At 46.2% G+C, this 21,799-nt stretch overlaps 1 protein-coding gene and 1 pseudogene across 5 annotated transcripts in view; both read right to left on the bottom strand.

Moving 5' to 3' along the window:
• The window catches only part of LOC137755528 (large ribosomal subunit protein eL19-like), a 626-nt pseudogene extending 219 nt beyond the window's left edge, over positions 1–407 (bottom strand).
• Positions 408–1,225: 818 nt separating this feature from the next.
• CDK12 (cyclin dependent kinase 12) overlaps positions 1,226–21,799 on the bottom strand; it is a 62,919-nt gene continuing 42,345 nt past the window's right edge. For 2 of the 5 annotated variants that reach the window (XM_068531842.1, XM_068531846.1), the window contains 4 exons: positions 14,110–14,220; positions 12,352–12,497; positions 8,634–8,732; positions 1,226–6,820 (listed from right to left, as the gene is read on the bottom strand). In XM_068531842.1, coding sequence (XP_068387943.1) covers positions 14,205–14,220 — 16 coding nt within the window. In that variant the 3' untranslated portion in view covers positions 1,226–6,820; positions 8,634–8,732; positions 12,352–12,497; positions 14,110–14,204. The remainder of the gene's footprint in view (positions 6,821–8,633; positions 8,733–12,351; positions 12,498–14,109; positions 14,221–21,799) is intronic. The other 3 variants (XM_068531844.1, XM_068531847.1, XM_068531843.1) reach the window with 3 other exon arrangements.

The following is a 21,799-nucleotide window of genomic DNA, read 5'->3' as shown; positions in this document are numbered from 1 at the left end:
GAACACTTTTCCCTTCACTTTCAGGTACAGGCTGTGATCACGTGGCAGTCAGTCTTCTTAGAGTCACAGTATTTTCTGAGCACCTGGTGCAGAATTCTCATCCTCCTCAACCAGGTTACCTTCTCGGGCATTCGAGCATTGGTAGCCCCCTTTATCTTACCTATGCCCATGTGCCTGCCCTTCCGGCGGGCCAAGGTGTTTTTCCAGCATCAGGCCCAGGAATGGACTGTCACAGGCTTCCAGATGATCAGCCCATCTTTCATCAGCTTCCGGATCTGCTGATGGGAGTTGGCATTGATAATTTCATTAGTCTCATTGGGGTCCAACCAGACCTTCTTTTTGCCACAGCGGAGGACACTGAAGCCAAGCCTTTTCTGAAGCCTGAGCATACTCATGCCTGCAGCCGCAGCAGCAAAAGAGTGAACTGCCATTTTTGATTCCACTTTGCTTTCCCCAAACCATGTCCCAGACACTGAGCCTGCCCAAGGGGTGTGTGTGTGTGTGTGTGTGTAAATGACCTATAGTTCCCCACCACACTAAAAAAAAAAATTAAAATGCTATTTCTCCCTTACTGCCCCCCGCCCCAGAATAGAGAGCTCACTTGTCATGGGACTCAACTTCCTCAGACCTCATCAGAGACACACTCAACTTCACATTTCCAAGGAGACCCTTGACCATTTATCCTCTGATAGACACCCAAAGGCTGAGTCCTCCCTTTCCCATTCTAGGTCCCAGGTCTGTGGGCAGATTGCTCACGGGCTCCATCCACTTCAGTCTTGAAGCGGCAAAGGGGAAACAATTTGAAGGGCATAAGCCGTATTGCCCCCTGCTTCTTGACACTGCTCTTCTAACCTATGAACCAAAGTTAGCTGTGAGGACCTGAAGTGACCCAGGCTGCTCCAGTGCTCTTCCTGCCTCCGACATCTCTCTTCTGGTTCTGCCTACACCCTCTTCCTAGCAACCTTCGTCAAGGTCTGAGAAAGCCTGGTGTAGTAGAAAGAGCCCCACTGTCTTGAGTTCCAAGCTCTTCTTCGCCATTTAACAGCATGTGATCATGGGAAAATCATTTACGATAAGCCTCAATTTTCCCTGTCTATGAAATGGAAATAATAATAGGTGCCATGCCTGAAGGGTTAAGAAACTTAATAATTGTGATTATAAAACAACACTCAGGACACCAAGTAAACAGGCTATTTCATTTATTGCTAGTGAGTACAAAGTGGGAGCACAAAGTGTTCCTTTTTTAAAAAAATATTTTAATTTTATTGGAGTATACTTGATTTACAATGTTGTGTACAAAGTGTTCTTTAACAGGTGAATGGTTAAACTGTGGTACATCCATATCATGAAATAAATAAAAGAAACAAACTATTGATACATTCAAAAACTTGAGTGGATATCCAGAGAATTATGCTGAGTGAAAAAACCCAATCCTAAGAAGTTACATAGTGTATGACTCCATTTTTCGAATGAAAAAATTTTAGAAGTGGAGGATAGATTAGTGGTTGCCAAGGGTTAAGAAGGGGGTGATGTAGGCATGATTATAAAAGAGCAACATGAAGAATCCTTGTGGTGTTGGAACTGTTCAGTATCTTGACTGTAGTGGCAGATGTAAGAATTTACACAGGTAACAATATTGCATAGAACTTAATATACACATATACACAGGTAAAACTGGGGAAATATGGATCGAACTGATGTCAATATTCTGGTTGTGATGTCATACTATAGTTTTACAAAATGTTACTACTGGGTAAATGTGGGCAAAATGTACAAGGGGTCTCTCTGTATTATTTCTTACAACTGCATGTGAATCTACAATTACTTCAATTTTTAAAAAAGGATATGATAGATTATTAATGTTTCTGCTGGGTTTAGGAGAAAGAAGGGGCTGCCCATGTGTTTCCATTGAAGAATTCCAAAGAGGAGGATTAAAAAATATTATTCTTATTATGGTACATCAATAAAGTGATCATACCTATGGGGAGGGGGGATATTTGTATCTGTTGACCCAATAATTTTACTTCTTGGAATTTACTATAAAAAAATGCATGGGGACTTCCCTGGTGGCGCAGTGGTTAAGAATCCGCCTGCCAATGCAGGGGACACGGGTTAGAGCCCTGGTCCGGGAAGATCCCACATGCCACGGAGCAACTAAGCCCATGCGCCACAACTACTGAGCCTGTGCTCTAGAGCCCGCGAGCCACAACTACTGAGCCCGTGTGCCACAACTACTGAAGCCCACGTGCCTCGAGCCTGTGTTCCACAACAAGAGAAGCCACTGCAGTGAGAAGCCCGCGCACCACAACGAAGAGTAGCCCCTGCTCTCTGTAACTAGAGAAAGCCTGCCTGTAGCAACGAAGACCCAACGCAGCCAAAAATAAATATAAATAAATAAATAAATTTATTTTTAAAAAAATGCATGAAGTTTTAGGATAGGATGTACATCATGGTATTATTTATAACAGTAAACATGTCTAAATGATTAAAATAGTGGATGAGCTTTATAAATCATGGCATATCTAGGTGATGAAATACTCTATAGACTTTAAACATACTTTAAAAAAAATACACTGAGCACAATGCCTGGCAGTCAATAAATGGTAGTTCACTTTACTGCGATGTTCTGGGTATTAAAAGAGCTAATGTAGGTAAATGCACTTGACAAACTGTAAAGTGCTTGGCAAGTGCTCTGTGTTGCTATCTTTTTTTTTTTTTTTTTTTTGGCTGCGTCATGTAGCATGTAGGATCTTAGTTCTTTGACCAGGGATCAAACCCATGCCCCCTACAGTGGAAGCACAGAGTCTTAACCACTGGACAGCCAGGGAATTCCTCTGTGTTGCTATCTTTTGTGTGTGTGTGTGTGTGTGTGTGTGTGTGTGTGTGTGTGTTGCTATCTTAATGGCTGTCTCTCCCAGCTCCATCCTAGATGAAGCTGTACTTCCAGGCAGAACACTACCTAAGGAACTCCTAGCTGGAGGCATGGGAATGGGGAAACTGACTTCTTTGGGAGTATGAGTCAAAGGATTGGGGCTACTTCCTTTCCAGGAGACTGCCACCCCCTGCTCCAAATCATCAACACAACTATGGGCATTCTCCCCAGCACACGCACATACTCACATTTGGCCTATAATTCCAGGGGACTCATAGAGTCTTTGACACGATGTCAGCTGTGATGATTCCATAAAATTAATAGACTCTATTGTATCAACCACTGTTGACTGAGCACCTACGCAGTATCAGGCACTGTCCTAGGTACTTTACACACATTATTTCACTAAATTCTCTACACCACCTTAAAAGGTTGTTTATCTGCATTTCACAGACAAGGAAACTAGGGCTAAAAGAGGTTAAACGACTTACCAAGGTGGTACAGCTCGTAAATGGCAGCACTGGCATTGGAACTCAAGGCTGTCGGCCTCTAAAACTTACAATCTAACCACCACACATACTACGTTTAGAAGAACTGAGGAGGGAACTGCACTGAGGACCACATCTGGAGGAGCCCCAGAAAAGTACCCTTTGTTCTTCCAATGCCCCTTGGGTGGACACAGACTTAAACTCATACCAGGCAAAAGAAAAATCTCTAAAGAGAAGTGGGTCCATTCTGAAGTCTTATATCCCATGAGTAAGTTTTTCCAAGTGTCTAACCTCTATCCTTTCTGCTAAAATCCAATCCCTTTTCCTCTCTTGTTTCCAGTGGGGATGGTGAATATATGACATGGTGCCCCTCCATGAAAGGTCCTCAGTCAGGAGGGGATCAAGGAATTTCTCTTTCCCCAGGACTGTTGAGGCCTCAGTTCCTTGGTCTCTTGGATCTTTCCCAAGGTATCAAACCAAAAGATGAGCAGCAGAAAATGGACCAGGAAGAAAAGCGGAGAGAGTAGCCTACCCAGACCAAGGAGACCAACTTGGAGGAAGGCCTGGGACTCTTTCAGGACCTAAGCCCTGGGCTCAGAGTGAAGTTAAGGTGGTCAGTTTTCCCCACCAGGCTCAGCAGCCAGCTTCATGTTTGACATCTATCCAGCTGTGGAGGTCTGGCCAGCATCCCTCACGCCAGAGCCTCTTGTTTGTCGCAATGTGACATCTCTATAGAAAGGAGGGATCTGGGGGTTCTGCCACTCTGCATTTATTCCTCCCGTCTCAATACTACCTTGCTGTACTTGCTCAGGACCAGCCAGCCCAATGGGAGGAGCTTAGAGAATAATCTGAGGAAAAAGAATAATCTTGTGAGGAAGAGCCTGGGATCCCAAGACTAGGTCCAAAGCTCTTTTCTCTCAACATGAGAGCCAGGAGGGAAACTGAGGCCTGAGTCTGGACACAGATTGGGAACAAGAGGTGTCTTCCCTCCCTCCATCCTTCCTTCCCTCCTCCACACACTATTCTACCCTGCCAGGGCCTAAGCATGCTCACAGCTCACTTTGGCTTCCCTTGGCCCATCTACCTTATGGACAGGAGAGAGTTAAAGGCATGGTATGGCAAGCTATAAATTTCCCATCAGTGTGGGGAGAGGAGAACTGTTGGCAGGGAGGGGGTTGGGCTGGGGGGGGGGGAGGGGGAGCTGGGAAAAAGCCAGGAGGTTGTCTCTAGGTAACAATAAACACTGCAAGCAAGGAGCAGCTGTTACACTTACTCTCTCTGCATCACAATGCTGAAATAACACTAATAAACCAGTGTGCCCAATACACAGGCATATACGCATTTAGGGCCAAGCCCCACTGTACCCCTAGGGCTGCCCTTTGCTTCAGGTCAGGGGCCTTGGTGCCAGTGGACATACCTGTCTTGGCCTGGCTATACTTATGTGGAGGATGAGGACTGGTGAGTCAGTCTCAGAGCCAGAGTGGCATTCTCAGAGGAAGCGGGGGATTCCAGGTTCAGATCCTGATGGCATTCACTGGTAGGAAGAGGTCAAATGGGGTAACTCTTGGCTGGGAGTTGGGAGGAGGGGAGGAGAGTGAGAGAGAGAAAAGTACAGGGAACAGACAACTACTTACCATGTCTTCTCAGATTGGAGGGCATGAGGTAGCCAGGAGTGGAGTCAGCTGAAGGGAGGTGGAAGAAAAGGGGGACTGAGGAGAAGGTTTAAGAGGAGGAACACGTGGTATTGAGACGTGATCCTTGTATCTCCTGGGGCTGAACTCCCTACACCTGCCTACACCCCACCTGGTGCACCCAGGCTCCCCCTCACAGCACCACTTTTATACCAGAGCCAGGTGATATGTCAGTTCAGTTCAGGATTGGGCTTTATTATGGGTGTTCCAGCAGAGGCCCCTGGGCTCCTGATGCTGCCAGAGAGCGCTGGGGGAGTGGAGCTGGTCCCATCTCCCTACACGAAGAGCAGCTGGTCTGTCCCTTCCTCCAATCAAAACTGTCTCTGGATCCCCAGGCGCATCCCAGCAGAGGGCCCCTCATCCCAGCTGGACAGCAGAGCCGTCATCAGTGAAAGGAATAGAAATAGGCAAATGAAAACTTAGGCTCTGTCAGAGAACTCCCCTCCTATTCTTCTCTGAGGTTAGAGGGAGGATATTTATTATGTGTCTGGATACACTGGTATCCGAGATCCCTACTTCCTTTTGCTGAAACAGGGAGGCCCTTGGGACTGTGGTCAGAAGCACAACTGATTCTCCTGGTCCACTTTCTGGCCCTGTTCTGCTGGTGTGACCTCAGACACAGTAGTCTATCATCCCCCTGATTCAGAAAGTCAGGAGAAGATGCACATTGCCCACCTGACCTGTAAGGGTTCTCTTCTCCAGCGAAAGAGTACTGAGACCAAGTAGTGGTAATCCTTCCAGGTTCTGGTCTTGTAAGAGTGCCTTTTTCTTTCTTTTTTTTTTTTTTTAATATTTCTAAGTCATGTGGTGTCAGCTGGGTACCCAGACCTCTGGGCAGGTAAGTGAGAGTAGGGAGGAGTAGCTGTGTCTGCCTGGAAAGCCCCTTTCCTGAAAGGTGCCTAGGAGTGCTGAGCTGCCTCAGCACAGAACCCTCTGTGCAGCCCATGGATACAGTGGGGCAAGAATAACTAGCCTTTCCTCACTGGGAAGCCTCTCCCTGGGAATGCTCAGCCTCCCCTGCTATCTTCTCTCCCATTTCCCTCTCTTCTTTCTTAGCTGGGGCTTCTCCTTGCCCCACAATCCAGATGACAGACCTCTATCCAGAGCTCAGAGTGGGGGAGAAATGAGGTAAAAGAGAGCTCTAACAGGCCTGGACCCCCTTCCCCTCTGTTGTTTTCATGAGCCCCCCCTGCTGCTATGAGCCACCAGAACCTTGAATTCAGGTGAGCTGCCAGCAGCCTTCTCCCTCCCCACAGCCACTCCAGCCAGGAAGATACGCACCTAAAGGGCCCCAGAGCCCACGGTCTTCCTACTCGCAGGGCCACAGCCCCCTCCTGCATCCCTAGGAATCTGCACCACAGACACACTGGGATGAGTTAGAAAGAAGTGCGAGAGACCCCACCATGTGCTCTGTGCTGGAGCAGAGGGCCAGCTGCCTGTACGGCAGAGCAGGATCACCAGCCAGGAGAGCTGGCACAACTTGGGCACAGAGCCTTGTTGGCCTGTTAGAGGGGGCAGGGGAGGGGATGGGGTAAGAAGGCTGTTTCAGGAGCACACATCTCCTCCTGGCTCCCTCTCTGGGCACTGTTTCTTCTCCTTGGCTTCTCTCCCTGGGTACTGATGGACATCATGGCGCTGCCACCTCTGAAATGTCTTCCTTCACTTCTTCCATGGCTTTGGGAGCTAGAGAGGGCATCTGTATGATAACCTGCGAGGTGTTGAGGTGGGAGGTTCAGACATCCAGCTCTCTCACCAACCAATGGGACACACTGAGGGAGAAGGAGGAAAAGAGTCCCATCAGAGTAAACGCTAAACCCTGGGCCAAAAATGAGCTCCTCAACAATTCCCTCTTCTCTAGAGCACAGGGGATTCTGGGTACCGCTACCTCTGCCTTCTACTTACTTCAAGTCTATCCCTCCTTCCCTGCAGAAGCTCAGGGTTTCTCCTGGACTCCAGAGTAGGCTCCAGGCTCTGACTCCAGGGCTGTAGATCTCATACCCTTGGCTAAACCTTGGGAGTATGAGGCAGGGCTGGTGGGGATTGAGGGGAGGGAGATCTTGTTCCTTAGAGAAACATCAAGAATCTAGACTGAATGCTTTAAGGGCCTTTTAGCCCCTCCAATATACCTCTAATCTTGGAGTAGGGGTGGACAAGGGGTGAGTCAGAGGGCCTAGAGAAAGCCTGACGCCTCCTCTCTTTCTTCACTGCGTGCGCCTCCTCTACTGCTCCCAGTTTCAGAGGAGAAACAGCAGCTCTGTAAACAGGAGCCATCTAATAACCCCCCTGAACAATACTCAATATGAACGGCCTGCCTTATGTTAGGCAGCCAGCCCCACAGGTGGGACTACAGGCCTCAGTTTCCAAATTTCCCCTCTCTAACTTCTCCCCTCTTTCAGGCTTCTCCCCCATCTCCCCGCACAAGAGAATCTTCCTTTTCAACCCCCTGGCACAGTTCTCCTCCCCCACCCCCACTTCTGCAGGCCCTTGGAAACAGGGGAGGAGCTAGACGGAGTCTATCCAGACTGTCCTGAGGCAATGCAAGGGGCCCCTTCTCATCCTGTTGGTAGTAGAAAAGGCAGAGAATTAGATAGCCAAGGAGATGACCCTGAGTGTCTAAGACAGGGCAGGGTGAGTCTGGATGCACTTAGAGAGGTGCATCTTGCTCTTCCCTAGGGACTCTGGGGATATTAAATGGTGTACTAAGATAGAGGAGAAGACAATTCTGGGAGTAGAGGATAAGTGTTGGGGGTTTGGAGGGTGTGACGAAGTTTCTACCCATACTGCTTTCCAAGCTCTGTGCCCATCCTTGCCCTGATCGCAACTTAGTCTCAAGAAGCACAGAACAAAGAATGTTGAATTTTTTGAGGAAGGAAGGAGATGCCAGGAAATGCCATCTTCGGCAACTTGGTGGGCAAGCCACTTCTCTCCATCATTCTTTCTTAACTCTAGTGTCTGAATAGTGAAGGAGGTGGGGGTGGGAGATGGGGACAGCTGGAAATGTGCCCCTCTCTCCAGTGTGCACCAACACCGCATAGAGCCAGATGGGGCTTGACTAAGAGCTCTGGGCCATGGCACCGCGTGAATACAGGGGCATTTCTGACTCAGCTTTCAGAGCCTTGAGTTTTAATTCTGTCTCTCTTCTTGGCTTAGACGTGGGACAAGACCACTCCTCGCTACATTTTTTGGCATAATTTTCTCTAGCAGCTTATATTGCAGCAGAGAAACTTGTGATAAGATCTCAGAAAAAGCTCAATATTTAGTCACCATTGGGGGATTTATTTCTTGGTTAAGGAACTGGGGAAGTTAGTGTATTTCCTTCCCTGTGGACCTTTTAGAATATGGTAAAATCTCATGGGAGTGGGAGGTTCTGGGGGATCTGTCTACTTGGAAGCAAGGGAATGGATGAGATGACCTCTGGAACAGGCTGTACAAGGGAAATGTTCCCCCAGTAATGCACCCACCTGACTCCCCTGAGTTGCTTCCAAGACTTAGGAGCCAGAGACATGAGACTCCAAGCAATAGAGAATAATATTCTGCCTACCCTCTTCCCTTGACTTTCCTCCCCACACCCTACCTACGTACATTTCCCTGTGTTCCCAGGAACTCTCCAAATCCAGGAACAAAAGCAACTCCAGGGCAGAATTCAACTGATTTCCCTTCTCTGGGTCTCTGTTTTCACATCTGTAAAATGAATCGTTTGGCAAGATGAGCTCCAGGTTCTCTTCCTCGCAACAGTAAGGGTCTATGATTCGTACCCCAAAGGCACCAGCCCTCATTTGCATGCTGTTTTGCATGTAATCTCCACGGCACTTATTCTAAACACACGGAAATATCTCTGAACCCTGCCCTTCTCCTCCCTGTCACCACAGTCTCTGGTTCTACGGTCCCTAGTTCTTGTCCTCCTCTTCAAGGACCTCAAAGCTCTGTCCCCACCTTCCTTTCACAATTTTACAGCACTCAGTGGGACAAGCTCAACTGAACAAAACCTCGGGAACAAGAAAACAGCCTTACCTAATATCCTGGCTGCAGTTTAGGGGCCCAAAACTGAGTCAGCTGGTACAGTTCCATCCTTTTTGGAGGTCCTGGCCATTGGGGGGAAATCCTGGTACCTCTCCCCAGTGCCTCCCCTCCTCCTCCACCTTGCTATTCTCCATGCCAGAACGCAAAGTGGCCAGTGATTGATGGGCCTGGGTTCCTGGTAACCGCACCCAGTGGCCCAATCCTCCTCCCTTACCCAATCCCTCCCCTGTCCCTATTCAGAGATCAGATTGTCTCATGTTGGTCCCTGAGGTCCCATTAATTAAAAATACATCCAATTAAATGGCAGGTGAAAACGTGCTATTGGAACTCTCCACCCCCCTGCCCCAGCTTGGTCCTCCCCACCCCCATTTTAAGGCTCAGCTGTGCTTTGAGCTGAGAAAAAAAAGAGGGAGAGAGGAAGAAAGAGGGAGAGAGAAGAGGAAGACATAGAGGTGGGGGTATTCGGCGGGGGAGCTATTTGAACCTCTGCCAGGGTAGCATGTGCCAGCCTGGGAGGGTGGCACTGTGCCCTGGTGTCTAATTTCTGGAGGTGTGAGTAGGTTCAGTCAGCTGGGTACCCACTTCCATTTCCCTTAAAGGGGCAGAGGGAAGTCAAAGGGTGTGTCTAGCTATACTGCCCTCCTTCTGGGCTTGGTGAAGGAAGGAGTAGAAGTATAAATGGTAGAGGGCCCTTAAGAGGGGGTGTGATGTTCAGGGGTTGGGAGAATCTGAGGCTTCCATTCTTGGCATATCCCTGCTCTTCCCTGAACTGCAAAGAAGATAACGAGAAGCTGTTTGGGACCCAGGTGGCAGGGCATGGCAGTGCTCCCAAGCCAGGCTGTACCTACCCCTGCCCACAGGAAAGCTGAGAAAAAAGCGGAGGGATGAAGGAAGGAGCCATATTTTGGGTGGGAGCAGATGGGTCAAATAGGATAAAATATACAAGCATGTACATTTGTGTGGGCAGCACCTTATAGGTAAGAGGATCTGGAGGGACTTGTCCTATTTGCCCTTTCTCTAGGCAAAAGGAAGCAGCAGTAGTGTGAAGTCACCTCAAACTGGCAGGCTGCCAGTAGGGCATCTCCTCTCCTCCACATTTATGGTGTCCCCAGCATTTTGTCAGGTAAGGCATCAGCCCCACCCTCCACCCCTCTAAAGCCCTCTGGCCCCAAGCAATGCAAAGCTAATAGGCACTGAGAGATGTTGGGAGAGGAGCTAGGAAAAAAAAAGGGTGACTAAGGGTGGTACTCAGAATCCAGGCAGTAGTGGGGGTATCTGCCGACCGAGGGCCCCCGTCTGGCCTCCTTGGCAGCCTCAGTACCTCCTCACTTCACTTTAACGCTAATTGGAGATTTTAATCTGCACTGCTGCTCTGCTCGGGGTGCTGGGGGGAGCGCCAGCTGTGCAGCAATTCCAGCAGCACCGACTGTTTAATCAAGCTGTCCTCTTGGGGAGGGGCCCTCGATCATGGGGGTAGGAGGGAGGAGGAGAACCTCTGTCATCTCCCTTAGCCTGTTCAGCCTGGAAGGGCTTCATGGAGACTGAGGATCAAATATGGGACACCTCATCCCCATAAGGGCTCCATGGCCACTTGGATCCCTAGCAGAGACATTACACAGTACGGGGGCGGCCTGAGGATCAAGGGTCAAAGCAGCCGCCATTCCCATCCTGCTTTCTGAAACCATTGTTGGCGCAGAGCCCCAGAGTGTCCTGGGTGTCCTCCAGCCATTCAGGTGGTAAACATCCTCCAGACCATCTTGAGCTCTGCAGGTTTGTGCTGGGGGAGGTGATGGGGGCATAGAAGACTGAACTTTCCTAGTCTCTCAGTCTCTCTGAGAGAGTCCTCTCCCCAAAACTCTTTCTTAAGAGAGCTAGTTCTTTAAGAGCTACTTCTCTTAAAACAATTGTAAGAGATTTTTTTTTTTTTTCTCTCTGAAAAACCAGATACCTCCACCCTCTGGGCCAGAAAGAGACTGTCTTAGAGGCTGGGGACAGTGGGGTGGACAGCTGGAGCCTGCTACACCTTGAAGGAGAGAAACACCTGTGCAAGGTGTTTTGTGACGAGAGCTAGGGGGCTTCCCAGGTTCAGCTGGGAATATAGTGACATGTCAGTCCACTAGGGAAGAGCATTCAGGGTCTCAGGCCATTTTTAAGGAAGAAGAAGTGGAAAAACAACTAATCATTCTTCTGGCTCCTTGGGCCCCTGGTCTCAGGCTCTCTGGGGGTGTTTCTGACCCCTATCTTGGGGAAAGGTTGCGGTGTCCCCCTCTCCCCTCACCCAAACTCTGTCTGCGGAGGGGCAGGAGTTTTAATTGGTCAGCAGTGCCCTCGTGTGGCAGAAACCAAGACTGCAGCCACCCAAGTGGCCCAGCAGCTTTGAGGGATCAGACATCCAGGTTGACAGAGACGTAGGCAGGGTACCCCAGGTACCCAAAGCATACTTACTGCTCAACCACTTCCAGAGACATTTCCTACTTTCTAACACCTACTCTATCCCTCCATCCATCCCATCCTAACTGCTTCACCTCCAACTCAAGGTATGTGCCTACCAGGGGAGGGAGCACCTTACCCAGACCTGGCACTTATTTAGGCCTGCTGCTTGTGCCGTCTGGATTGCAGGGGTGAGAGAGGCATTGCTGAGAGAGGAGACCTAAGGTCAAAAGGGTAAGCTGATGTCAACTCCAGTGGCAGGAGAGGCTCTGGCACCCCTGCCAACTCCCTATAAGTGCCAGACAAGAGCTGCCACCCGAGCTCAAGACAGAGTATTACCTACTGGTGGGTTCTTCCCTGTAGCAATCCATCCGCTACCCCCTGGAGGGGTCTGGGAATGAATACAGATAGACTCTTAGGGTCTGAGATCCTTGTCCTCAGGAATGGACACCAGATAAAACCTTTCCCTCAAAAGATTCAAGTATTCCCCAAGGATGCCAGGCCACTGGACAGAACGCACATCTGGACTTCAGGCTTTCAGCTCGAAGAGAAGGGCTGCCTGTCATTAGACCTTTCCCCTCCAGTGTCAAATGCCATCCATTTACTGTTTACTGTTCCCTTCTTTCCACACGCACTAAATGGGGGAAATGGTTTTAAACTACAGAAAAGGGGATGGAGAGTTAACATTAGGAAGGTCTCTCTAAAATTTAGGGCTGGAAGTCACCAAGGCGGAGAGCTGAGTCACAAAGGCCTTCCCCTTGTAGGAGAAATTTAACAACAGAGAGAAATAGTCCCAGAGAGAAATATGACCCTGTTTAGGGTTGGTGGGTAGGGAGAGGAGCATACCTACCTGGCAGCAAGAAGGGTAGGGGTAGGCACAGTAGGTTGGTGACCTGCCCAGTTCTAGGCATTGAGGATGGAAATAAGCAGGCTGGCAGACCTCTACTTCTCGTGTCTTTGCACAGTGTTTGGACAGGGGGGGATCTCCCATCAAACCTGGAAATGATGTGGAGAAGCTGATGAGAGGTAGTAAGAAGGGATATCAATGCCCTACCCTCACGCAAAAGAAAGAAAGAGAAAACAGCTTCTTAGGGAAGAAGAAGAAGGCAGGACTATGTGTACGTATGAGGTGGTAGGTGAGTGGGGCAGGTGTTGTAGAGAGGCTGAGAGTAACCAATATCAGCATCACACTATTGAGGAATATTCATTAGCACAGCTGGCCAAGAGAAAAGAACAGGAATGAAATGACCACCAATGCCAATAGAGGGGGTTACCCACTCAAGCCAGGAGGGAGGAACTGCTAATCAGAAGATAGGACACCATAATGGGGTCAAGTAAAAAGCTAAGGATCTCCCAAGGCAATAGAAATAAAAGCAAAAATAAACAAATGGGACCTAATCAAACTTATAAGCTTTTGCACAGCAAAGGAAACTATAAACAAAACAAAAAGACAGTCTATGGACTGGGAGAAAATATTTGCGAATGATGTCACTGATGAGGGCTTAATTTCCAAAATATACAAACAGCTCATACAACTAGATAACAAAAAAATCAAAGTACCCAAGGAAAAAATGAGCAGAAGACCTAAACAGACATTTCTCCAAAGAAGACATATAGATGGGCAGTAGACACGTGAAAAGATGCTTAACATCACTAATTATTAGAGAAATGCAAATCAAAACTACAATGAGGTATCACCTCACACCAGTTAGAATGGGCATCATTAAAAAGTCTACAAATAACAAATGCTGGAGAGGGTGTGGAGAAAAGGGAACCCTCCCTACATTGTTGGTGGGAATGTAAATTGGTGCAGCCACTATGGAAAACAGTATGGAGGGTCCTTAAAAAGCTAAATATAGAGTTACCATATGATCCAGCAATCCCACTACTGGGCATAATATATCCAGATAAAACTATAATTTGAAAAGATACATGCACCCCTATGTTCGTAGCAGCACTATTTACAATAGCCAAGACATGGAAACAACCTAAATGTCCATCAACAGATGAATGGATAAAGATGTGGTACATATATACAATGGAATATTACTCAGCCATAAAAAAAGAATGAAATAATGCTACTTGCAGCTACATGGATAGACCTGGAGATTATCATATTAAGCAAAGTAAGTCAGAAAGAGAAAGACAAATACCATAGGATATCACTTATATATGGAATCTAAAATATGACACAAATGAATTTATCTATGTAACAGAAACAGACTCACAGACATAGAGAACAGACTTGTGGCTGCCAAGGGGGAAGGGGGTTGGGGGGAGGGTTGGATTGGGAGTTTGGGACTAGCAGATGTAAACTATTATATAATATATAGAATGGATTAAACAACATCCTATTGCATAGCACAGGGAACTATATTCAATATCCTGTAATAAACCATAATGGAAAAGAGTTAAAAAAAAAAAAAAAAAAGAAAAAGAGCTAAGGAAACTCCTCTGGAGATCTTTGGGTGTAAGAACTTCCCTGAGACTGTGTGTGTGTGTGTGTGTGTGTGTGTGTGTGTGTGTGTGTGTGTGTGTGTGTGTGTGTGTGTGTATTAATCCCTTACAAAAGCAGGTCAGTGGCCTCTGATTGGCTTAAGGTCCCTACCTGGCCTTAAAGTCTGTGAAAGAGACTGAATTTTGCAGGGGTCCGGATGTCAGGTAATTGATGGACATTACCAAATTCCTCAGGGGCCATCACTCCTACTGCTGCTGCCACCTGTAAAAGAAAATTACAGGTTATATTAGAAATAAGGGATTAGACACCAAAAAGGGTCTATGGGCTTTCACCCAGGGAGCATGGCCTTGGTAGGTAAAGTGATGGTGATGGTCACCACTCTTCTAATTCACAGAGCTGAGAAGGATTCTGGTGAACCTTAAGTATGCTCCCAAAAAGAGTTGTAAGTGTTCTAAGATTCCTAGCTCCAGGGAACTAGCTCCCAGTCTGATAAAGTAAAAACTATGGTTCCTATACTTAAAAGTTAGGAATTCAACAGAAATAGAAGCTGTGAAACCCAGAATTATAAAGGGCAATGAAGGTTCAAGGCTAATGGAAAGTTAACGCAAGAAAGTGACTCAAAGGAGGGCATCTAGTTTTAGATCAGATAATCAGATTGCATTTGAAGCCTCTCTTGTCCAAAACAGCTTCTTCAAGAAAGGCTCAAAGGCCAGAAAAAGGTCCTATGAGATAGAAAGGAGGTTTGTGGGACAGCAGATTTGATGCAATTTGGGCAGGTAGGTCTATACACTCCCTGTGTAGGGATGAATCTGCATGGGGACCAACTCCACATTCCTCCTGTGCTATCAACCAGGGTGTGATGGAGAAAACGTAAAGATATGTACTGGGATCTATTTGTCAACAGCAGTCAATACTCATTTTGCAACCTCCCTGCCCCTCTGACCCAGACCTATAATTCTTTCTATCTCTAAGCTGCCTTACTCTCTCCAAGATACTGCTTCCACTTTAACAACTCCTTAGCATTCCCCTCCCTGCTCGTCAGTGGCTCCCAGACTCATGCTGAGAAAATAAGCATTGGAAGGGACTGTAGAAACATCTGGGAGAGGTCCAAAGAGGGGAAGGGAGTCTCAGCACCAGAGTGAGATGACTTTAGAACCTGCTGTGCATGTCAGCCCATTGAGCACACTATTCAGGGCTTAGGTCATTGTGGAGCACACCACCTTCCTTCCGCCCCAACAAAGGAGAAAACCAACCCAAAGCTAAAAAACAGGGGGGAGGAGTACAGCTCCGCCCCCATTTGCCTGTAATCTCAGAGAATATCTTATTTTACGCAGAGTTCTATAATCCCTTCTCTCATTCAGCAATTCCCCTTAGTTTCCCAGCAAGTGAGGTGTTTTCTTTCTCCTTTCCTTCTGATTTTATTTTTCAATATAGCTGTATTATAATGCAAAGGAGCCTGAGTTGAGCTTTAGGGTAAATTCCTCACAATGCCTCTGAGGATCTTTTCCTACTATCCAAGCCCCAGAGATAGTTGGCAACGAGCTCCTTGAACTATGGTGTAACTCTGAGGCATCAGGATCTTTGGCTGTGGCTTGCCACTTGCCTCCCAATGAACCAGAGTTCTTGACTCTAAATAAAAATTACAGTTGTACAATTTGCATGTCATTGAAAGATTAATCTTTGAGGTAAAAATATATAAATCTTCTCAGTTTTTCTACTAATTTTTTTAACCTAACTTTCCCCCTCAATCTGTCCTTCCCCCCTCAAAATCTCACAGCCCTACCTTCCTTTCTTGAGGAAGCACAGGGCTGTCAGGAATTGATGCTCTTGGATTCTAGTCTTGGCTGGCTGCCACTAACTCACTGTGAGACTGTGGACAAGGCATTTCCCTTCCCTAAGCCTCAGTTTCTTGCCCTGTAAACTGAGAAGTTGAATTAGGTGGTCTCTAGTTCCCTTTCTAGCTCTGGCCATCTATGATTCTATCAGGAAGAAGACACAAGTGTCCTCCCATCAGGAAGTGAGATATTCCTGCCCTTCACACCTTTCTCTCAGGGCCACTGCATAAAGAAGCTCCCCTGTAGATGCCTGCCTTTCTCATGCTGGCTTAACTAAAGGGACAAACAAGTGAGTTCCAGTAGGAGGCCAAACTCCTCTTATTATGAAGAAAAGATGTTAAAAAGGTGATCTAATTCTAACCTTGAATCTTGAAAGCAGATAGGAGAAAAGGCAGGTATGGGGCAGGAAAGAGTATGATAAGCATGCCCCCCTAACACACTGAGCACACTCACCCTAGGGAACCCCGTATAACCAGTGACTGCTTAGCCAATACAACTGTGTGTGGATGGAATAAGAAAGCAAGGACATGTGTAAACACTTCAGGAGCATAGACGTAAATGTCCGATCAATGCATATACACTCACTCCTGTTCTCTCCTACTTAGGCCTATACGTGCCTTGTAAGAAGCTAGAGTGGGAGGGGACACCACATCCCAGTCTTCTCCCTCCCCAAAGTCAGAAAGGAAGAGACAGTGAGACAGGAGATACTTGGCTTCCTATAAATTGTTTTGTCCTTCCTCACAGCTGCAATCAGAAGCTAAGGGCTCCCGCAGGCCTTGTTCTGATCTGCTGCAGGCAATGGAGGGTTTTTGAAACCGAGAGGACTTGGCTGCGGCCCCGTTTCAGCTGCCATTGGGTCTGGCTAATGGGCTCACTCGGGAAGACCCCCGCCTGCTGCACTAAAGAGTCCCCTGCCGACCCCTTCCCCAGTCCCAACCCAATTAATAAATGGGGGCTCCCACTTTATGGCTCTGGGAGCAGGAACCAGAGATACAAATGACCCCCAGGGAGGGAGAGAAAAAGGCCTTCCAAGAATCAAGCCAGAGAATTGTGCATCCACAGGCACATGCTGCCACAGGCTAGTCATATCCCATTTTCAAAGCATTAAAGGGGAAGAAACTGGCAAAAAAACTGTATTTTCTTTCCCAGATCCAGAATGGGATAGCATTCCTGAAGTCTGCGGGTACACCCCAGGAATAAACTCTCTTTCACCTGGTTCTCCAACCTGAAAAAGGCAGAGTGCAGGTGATCATCTGGGCACAGAGCATGTGCCCAACTATTTTCCAGAGGCTGTGCCTCCTCCTAGACTCTGCAATAATGCACATAGACATATTCCATCAATTGGTTAATAAAGTAAACACTTTCTACTTATTCAAAACAAAGCAGCTACCTCTTTCCAAGCTCTCATCACCATCAACAGCATAAATATGTCCTGGGGTTATCATCTTCAGCCTATCTTTTATTCCTCCCCTCACATCCAAACTATCATCAAGTCTTGCTAATTCTACTGCCCCCTCTCTTTCTTCTCCTTCCCCTTGTCCTACTCTAGTCCTGGCTCTTGGGGCCTTACATCTGGACGAGAACAATAATATCCTAGCAAGCTTTCCTGCTTCCATGACCTAGTATAGCTGCAAAAGTCCTCAACGTCATATTCATTTCATCATGCTCCGCTCTGTTACTGCTTACCAAATCAAATTCCTCATTCAGGCCAACAAGATTGCTCCTCCAACTTCATTTCCTAATATTCCTTTCCCGTACTACCCTGACTACTCCACTCATAGCCCTCTGCACATAACACATAAGCTTTCCATAAGTTTTCTCCCTCTGATCACCTTCCTCTCTTCTGTTTCATGTCCTCTATCTTCATTACCTTCGAGGAATCTTTTCTGGTTAACTCCAGTTTTTCTGATTATTTCTTTGCTTTGGTTCCTTCTGTACTATGTTACTATTTTATTTTATAACCTGCATTAATGTACTGGCTTATAAATACCAATTTCCCTACTTCCCACCAGGTATAAGCCTCATCTCTCACTAGACCCAGAAGCTTCCTAAAGGTGGGACCCTCTCATAATCTTCCCCAGAAGTTGCCCTGCACTCAGGACATGATCCAGCTAATGATATTACTGCTCCCCATAGAAGCAGCCCTCGTGGTACAATTCGGGGTATCATATCAAACAACTACAAGAAATACAATCTTATTCTCAGTGTCAGTTTTCAGGCTGCCACCTACCCTTACCAACATTGAACATGACTTCAAAGTGTGTTGCAAAACAAAACAAAAACCTAAAAATAAAAAAAAAAAATACAGTAACCGTAGGATTTTGTTTATCTTCTTAATTCATAGTATATATACTATTTTTTTTAAGACCCCCTTAGGATGAGAAGCCCCATTTTGTTCCCTATTCCTAAGATTAATCATATGTTCTCAGGTCATGACCTGATTTTCTAGAATGCAAATCAATCCCAGAGGCAATAGTAATCTTGTTTCCTACCAGCCTTGTCTCTAGCCTGCCTCTGACCCATCACATTTTTGGAAGGTCCCTAGGAATAGAGAAGTTATTCTTGAGTCTCTCTCAACTACTTAGCAAGTACTTCCTTAGATTAACCTCACTCTCAAATGTTGACTCCACTTCCTCTAGTTTAGCCCTGTGTGCTTAGACAGGAAAAAATGATCTGCCACCCCCCCTTTATCTCCTACATATTGCTCCGGACAATAAGGATTTGCCTTTTATTCTTTCCATCCCTTGGCCTCAAGGTGCTTAATAATCCAGCTAATAAAAGCAAAGGTACTATGGTACCTGACACATAGTAGGTTCCAGACAATGTTAGTTCCCCATTCTTTCCCTTCTTCCTCCCAACACTTTCTCAACCTTTTGGGGTCTGTTTTTTCACTGGCTAACGATGGCACTGAACTAGACAAACTAATGTCCTTTTGTAGCGCTAACATTCTGTGACTCTAATGCACATATTCTGGTTTGTTTGCTCTTCCATGCATCATGCTCACTTGGATCTAAAACGAAGGGGAGAGGAATAATTAGCTTCCAGGTTGACCTAAAACATATAAAACCACGTGCAGGAGAGTTTTAGAACTCCAAAAATACAAATAACTTTTAGCTTGATGCATCCATATCATTTCCTTCTTATTCCTGAAATACTCTCTTGAACTACATAGATAGCAGTGCTAAGCAAAATGTCCTTGATATAAATTATTTGCTTAATATAATCTAGCTTCCCTTGTGAAACTGTCTGCAGAGCATCCCCCAGCTTAAGGGTTCCAGGCTCATCCTCCAACTGTAAAGGTAACACTACTGTAATCAAGGGGACACTTTACTCTTTAATGGGGCTTCCTTGAAATGAATTGTGAACCTTTAAGGCAGTTATCCCCTTTCAGTACCCCAACGACAAATTTTCCTTCCATCCTCATATCTGTATCTCTTCTTTATAAGCAATGATACACTGTTTCTTTCTGCAGCCCCACCACCAGATTCCTCTGGTTCTCCCTTCTTTCCCTTATTTCCATCTCCTTCTCATATTGCTTCATTTTATATGAGACCTTTGGTCCCCTAACAGAAATTGCAAATACTGATACAAGCGCAAACCTAGAAGTTCCTGAATTTATAAAAGGGATCAGACTCCTAGGCTTTCTCTAGGTCTCTGAATTCAGCCTCCTTTCTCCAGGGCCGAAAGCATTCAAAATTGCATTAAACTTGGTAGGGAGGGCTATCTGTCTACAAGCTGATCCTCACCAAGGGTGTCCCTCATCAAACACAAGAGGAAGAAAGAGCCTCTCCTTGAGACAACCCATCAGGCAGGCGCCTTCAACTAAAGACAAGATGCTCTCAAAGATCCCGGCTCTGCTTTTCACTTAGCTTTGCTACATTATAGCCTTTTTAAGGTCTCTCCATGTTGCCGGCCTCAGGGATGGTTTGGCTTGGATAAAATGTCCTTCATTCTTTTAGAACTATCAACATTATCTTCAGGTTACAACCATGCCAGAGCAAAACATCCCAAAATCCATCTATTTCCAGGTCCTAGGGAACATATGTCTAAATGAATTTACTTCACGGCTATACCCTCTCATTCCAGAGAGTATGATGTGGCTGAGGGCTGCATATTGAGAAGCCTTGGCTAACAACTACCCACCTAGAGAGTATTAAAGAGTAACTGCATATCAGCCTCTTTCTCTCAGCCTTGGACTAGTAATTCTTGAGATAGAGATATGAGAGCAACCCAGTCGTCCAGTGTTTTGGCAACCTAGTGATTAATCACCAGGGCATCAAAGCAACCCTCATCTGCTTTCTCAAGGATAGCAGGGCCCTCTTCTCATCAAGCTTTACTTCCTATAGACACCATCTGCAACCGAGCTTCGAAATGTTATCAGCAAAAGCAACAGTCTCAGGATATGAGGGAAGAGAATGAAGAAGCGAAGGTTAACCAGTTAAAGAATCTCTTGTACCCCACACAACGTAAATTAAAAGCTCCTTTCATAGCTTTTAGCAATGAGAAAGTTATTTTGCTTTCTCCTTCACCTCTCACCCCATTAAGTTGAGGATCTGGAATAGACATTTGTCTCCTGAATTTCTTCTCACTACCCTTCAAAACTACTAAGCAGCAATAACTCTAAATACCCTGCAGGGTTAATCAATCAATCTCTCTGGCAGGACTAAAGCATGTGAGTTGGGTAGTGAGTTGGGAGAAGAGAGAAAAATAGGAAATGAAAGGAAGTGGGTGGACAGGAGATGGAGAGATAGCTGCACATGGTGAGGAGTGGTAGAGTACCACCAGTAATTCCTTTAGGTGTCATACCTCCCCCAACTGGCTTGGAGTACACTCTCACTTGAGAGTATTCCTAAGGCTATATAGGAACACTAGAAATGCCACACCTGGACAGTAAAATTAACCAAAGTGTCCAGGAATGCTCACCTTGCCTCTCAGGACAACCAGAAGACTCAGCAGTTCCATTTCTCCCCTGGAATGTTTGAATATTTACTCACTTGAGGAACTCCCCACTTCCATTCCACCTAGCCGTTCAGGATGACTAAGTTGTGAACAGAGAAGTAACTCAATACCAAAAAAAAAAAAGTCAAGCTATTGGGCAGTCTTTAGTAACAATGTAAATCCCAGTTCAGCACAAAGAATATTAACTGTCAACTTCCTTGAGGCATTAACCTTACCACACAGTTAAGGATGCCTGTCTAGGAAAAGATAGTGCCCAAGAAATTTAGGTACTGAACAGTACGGTTTCTACTTAGAAATAGCCTTGAGTGTGATAGAGAAAAAAGTCCAGGTTAGTTAGGTCCTCAACTTTCAGGCCCAGAATTGAAGACAGCCATTGCTATGAAGTGGAAACAATATTCTCTACTAGGTTGAAGTTCACACTCCTAGTCATGAACTTGCAGTACATAAAGATCAAAAACGAATTCCTTTTCTCTGGAGGCTAACAAGAAACACAGGACTCCAGGAACTGGAACAATCTTGAGCTCTCCATTCTCCTTCTGGGTAAAGACATGACAGCCCACAGGCAAGGAAACATCTTACTTAAACTGTGGGGATTCAAAAACAAGCTGGCAACCCTCATCATCACGTTTTTGAATTGGATTTCTTCCTAATTTCCTTGTTCTGGTGTACCCCTTAACCTTGTATGATTGCTTACCCCACTCACAACTTCCTGATACCTGTCTCCCCTCTTCCTGTCTCCTGATGCTTTTTTTTTTTTTCTGTCCTCTGCCTACTTATGTCATAACTAGCAGGAATGTAGCACATATTACAAGGGAAAGTTTAGTCCCCAGTGTCCTAAACCATGAGAGGGAAGGGAAAGCAATCTTCTCCTCATGTGGAGACAGGAAAAGATTTTGGAAATAATAGGAATTTTACCCTTATAAATAACTTCAACTTACTTCCTGGATTGGCAATGTATCAGGAAATCTCAACAGAACTAGCAACACTAATCCATCCCCATGCTGGCCCTACTCAAGGTAACATAGGAGCTGGCGTGAGGGTGAGGG

Source organism: Eschrichtius robustus, chromosome 20 (assembly GCF_028021215.1).
Source record: "Eschrichtius robustus isolate mEscRob2 chromosome 20, mEscRob2.pri, whole genome shotgun sequence".
Lineage (NCBI taxonomy): Eukaryota > Metazoa > Chordata > Mammalia > Artiodactyla > Eschrichtiidae > Eschrichtius > Eschrichtius robustus.
Note: the sequence above shows the minus strand (reverse complement) of the source record. Positions and strands in the feature narration are given on the sequence as shown.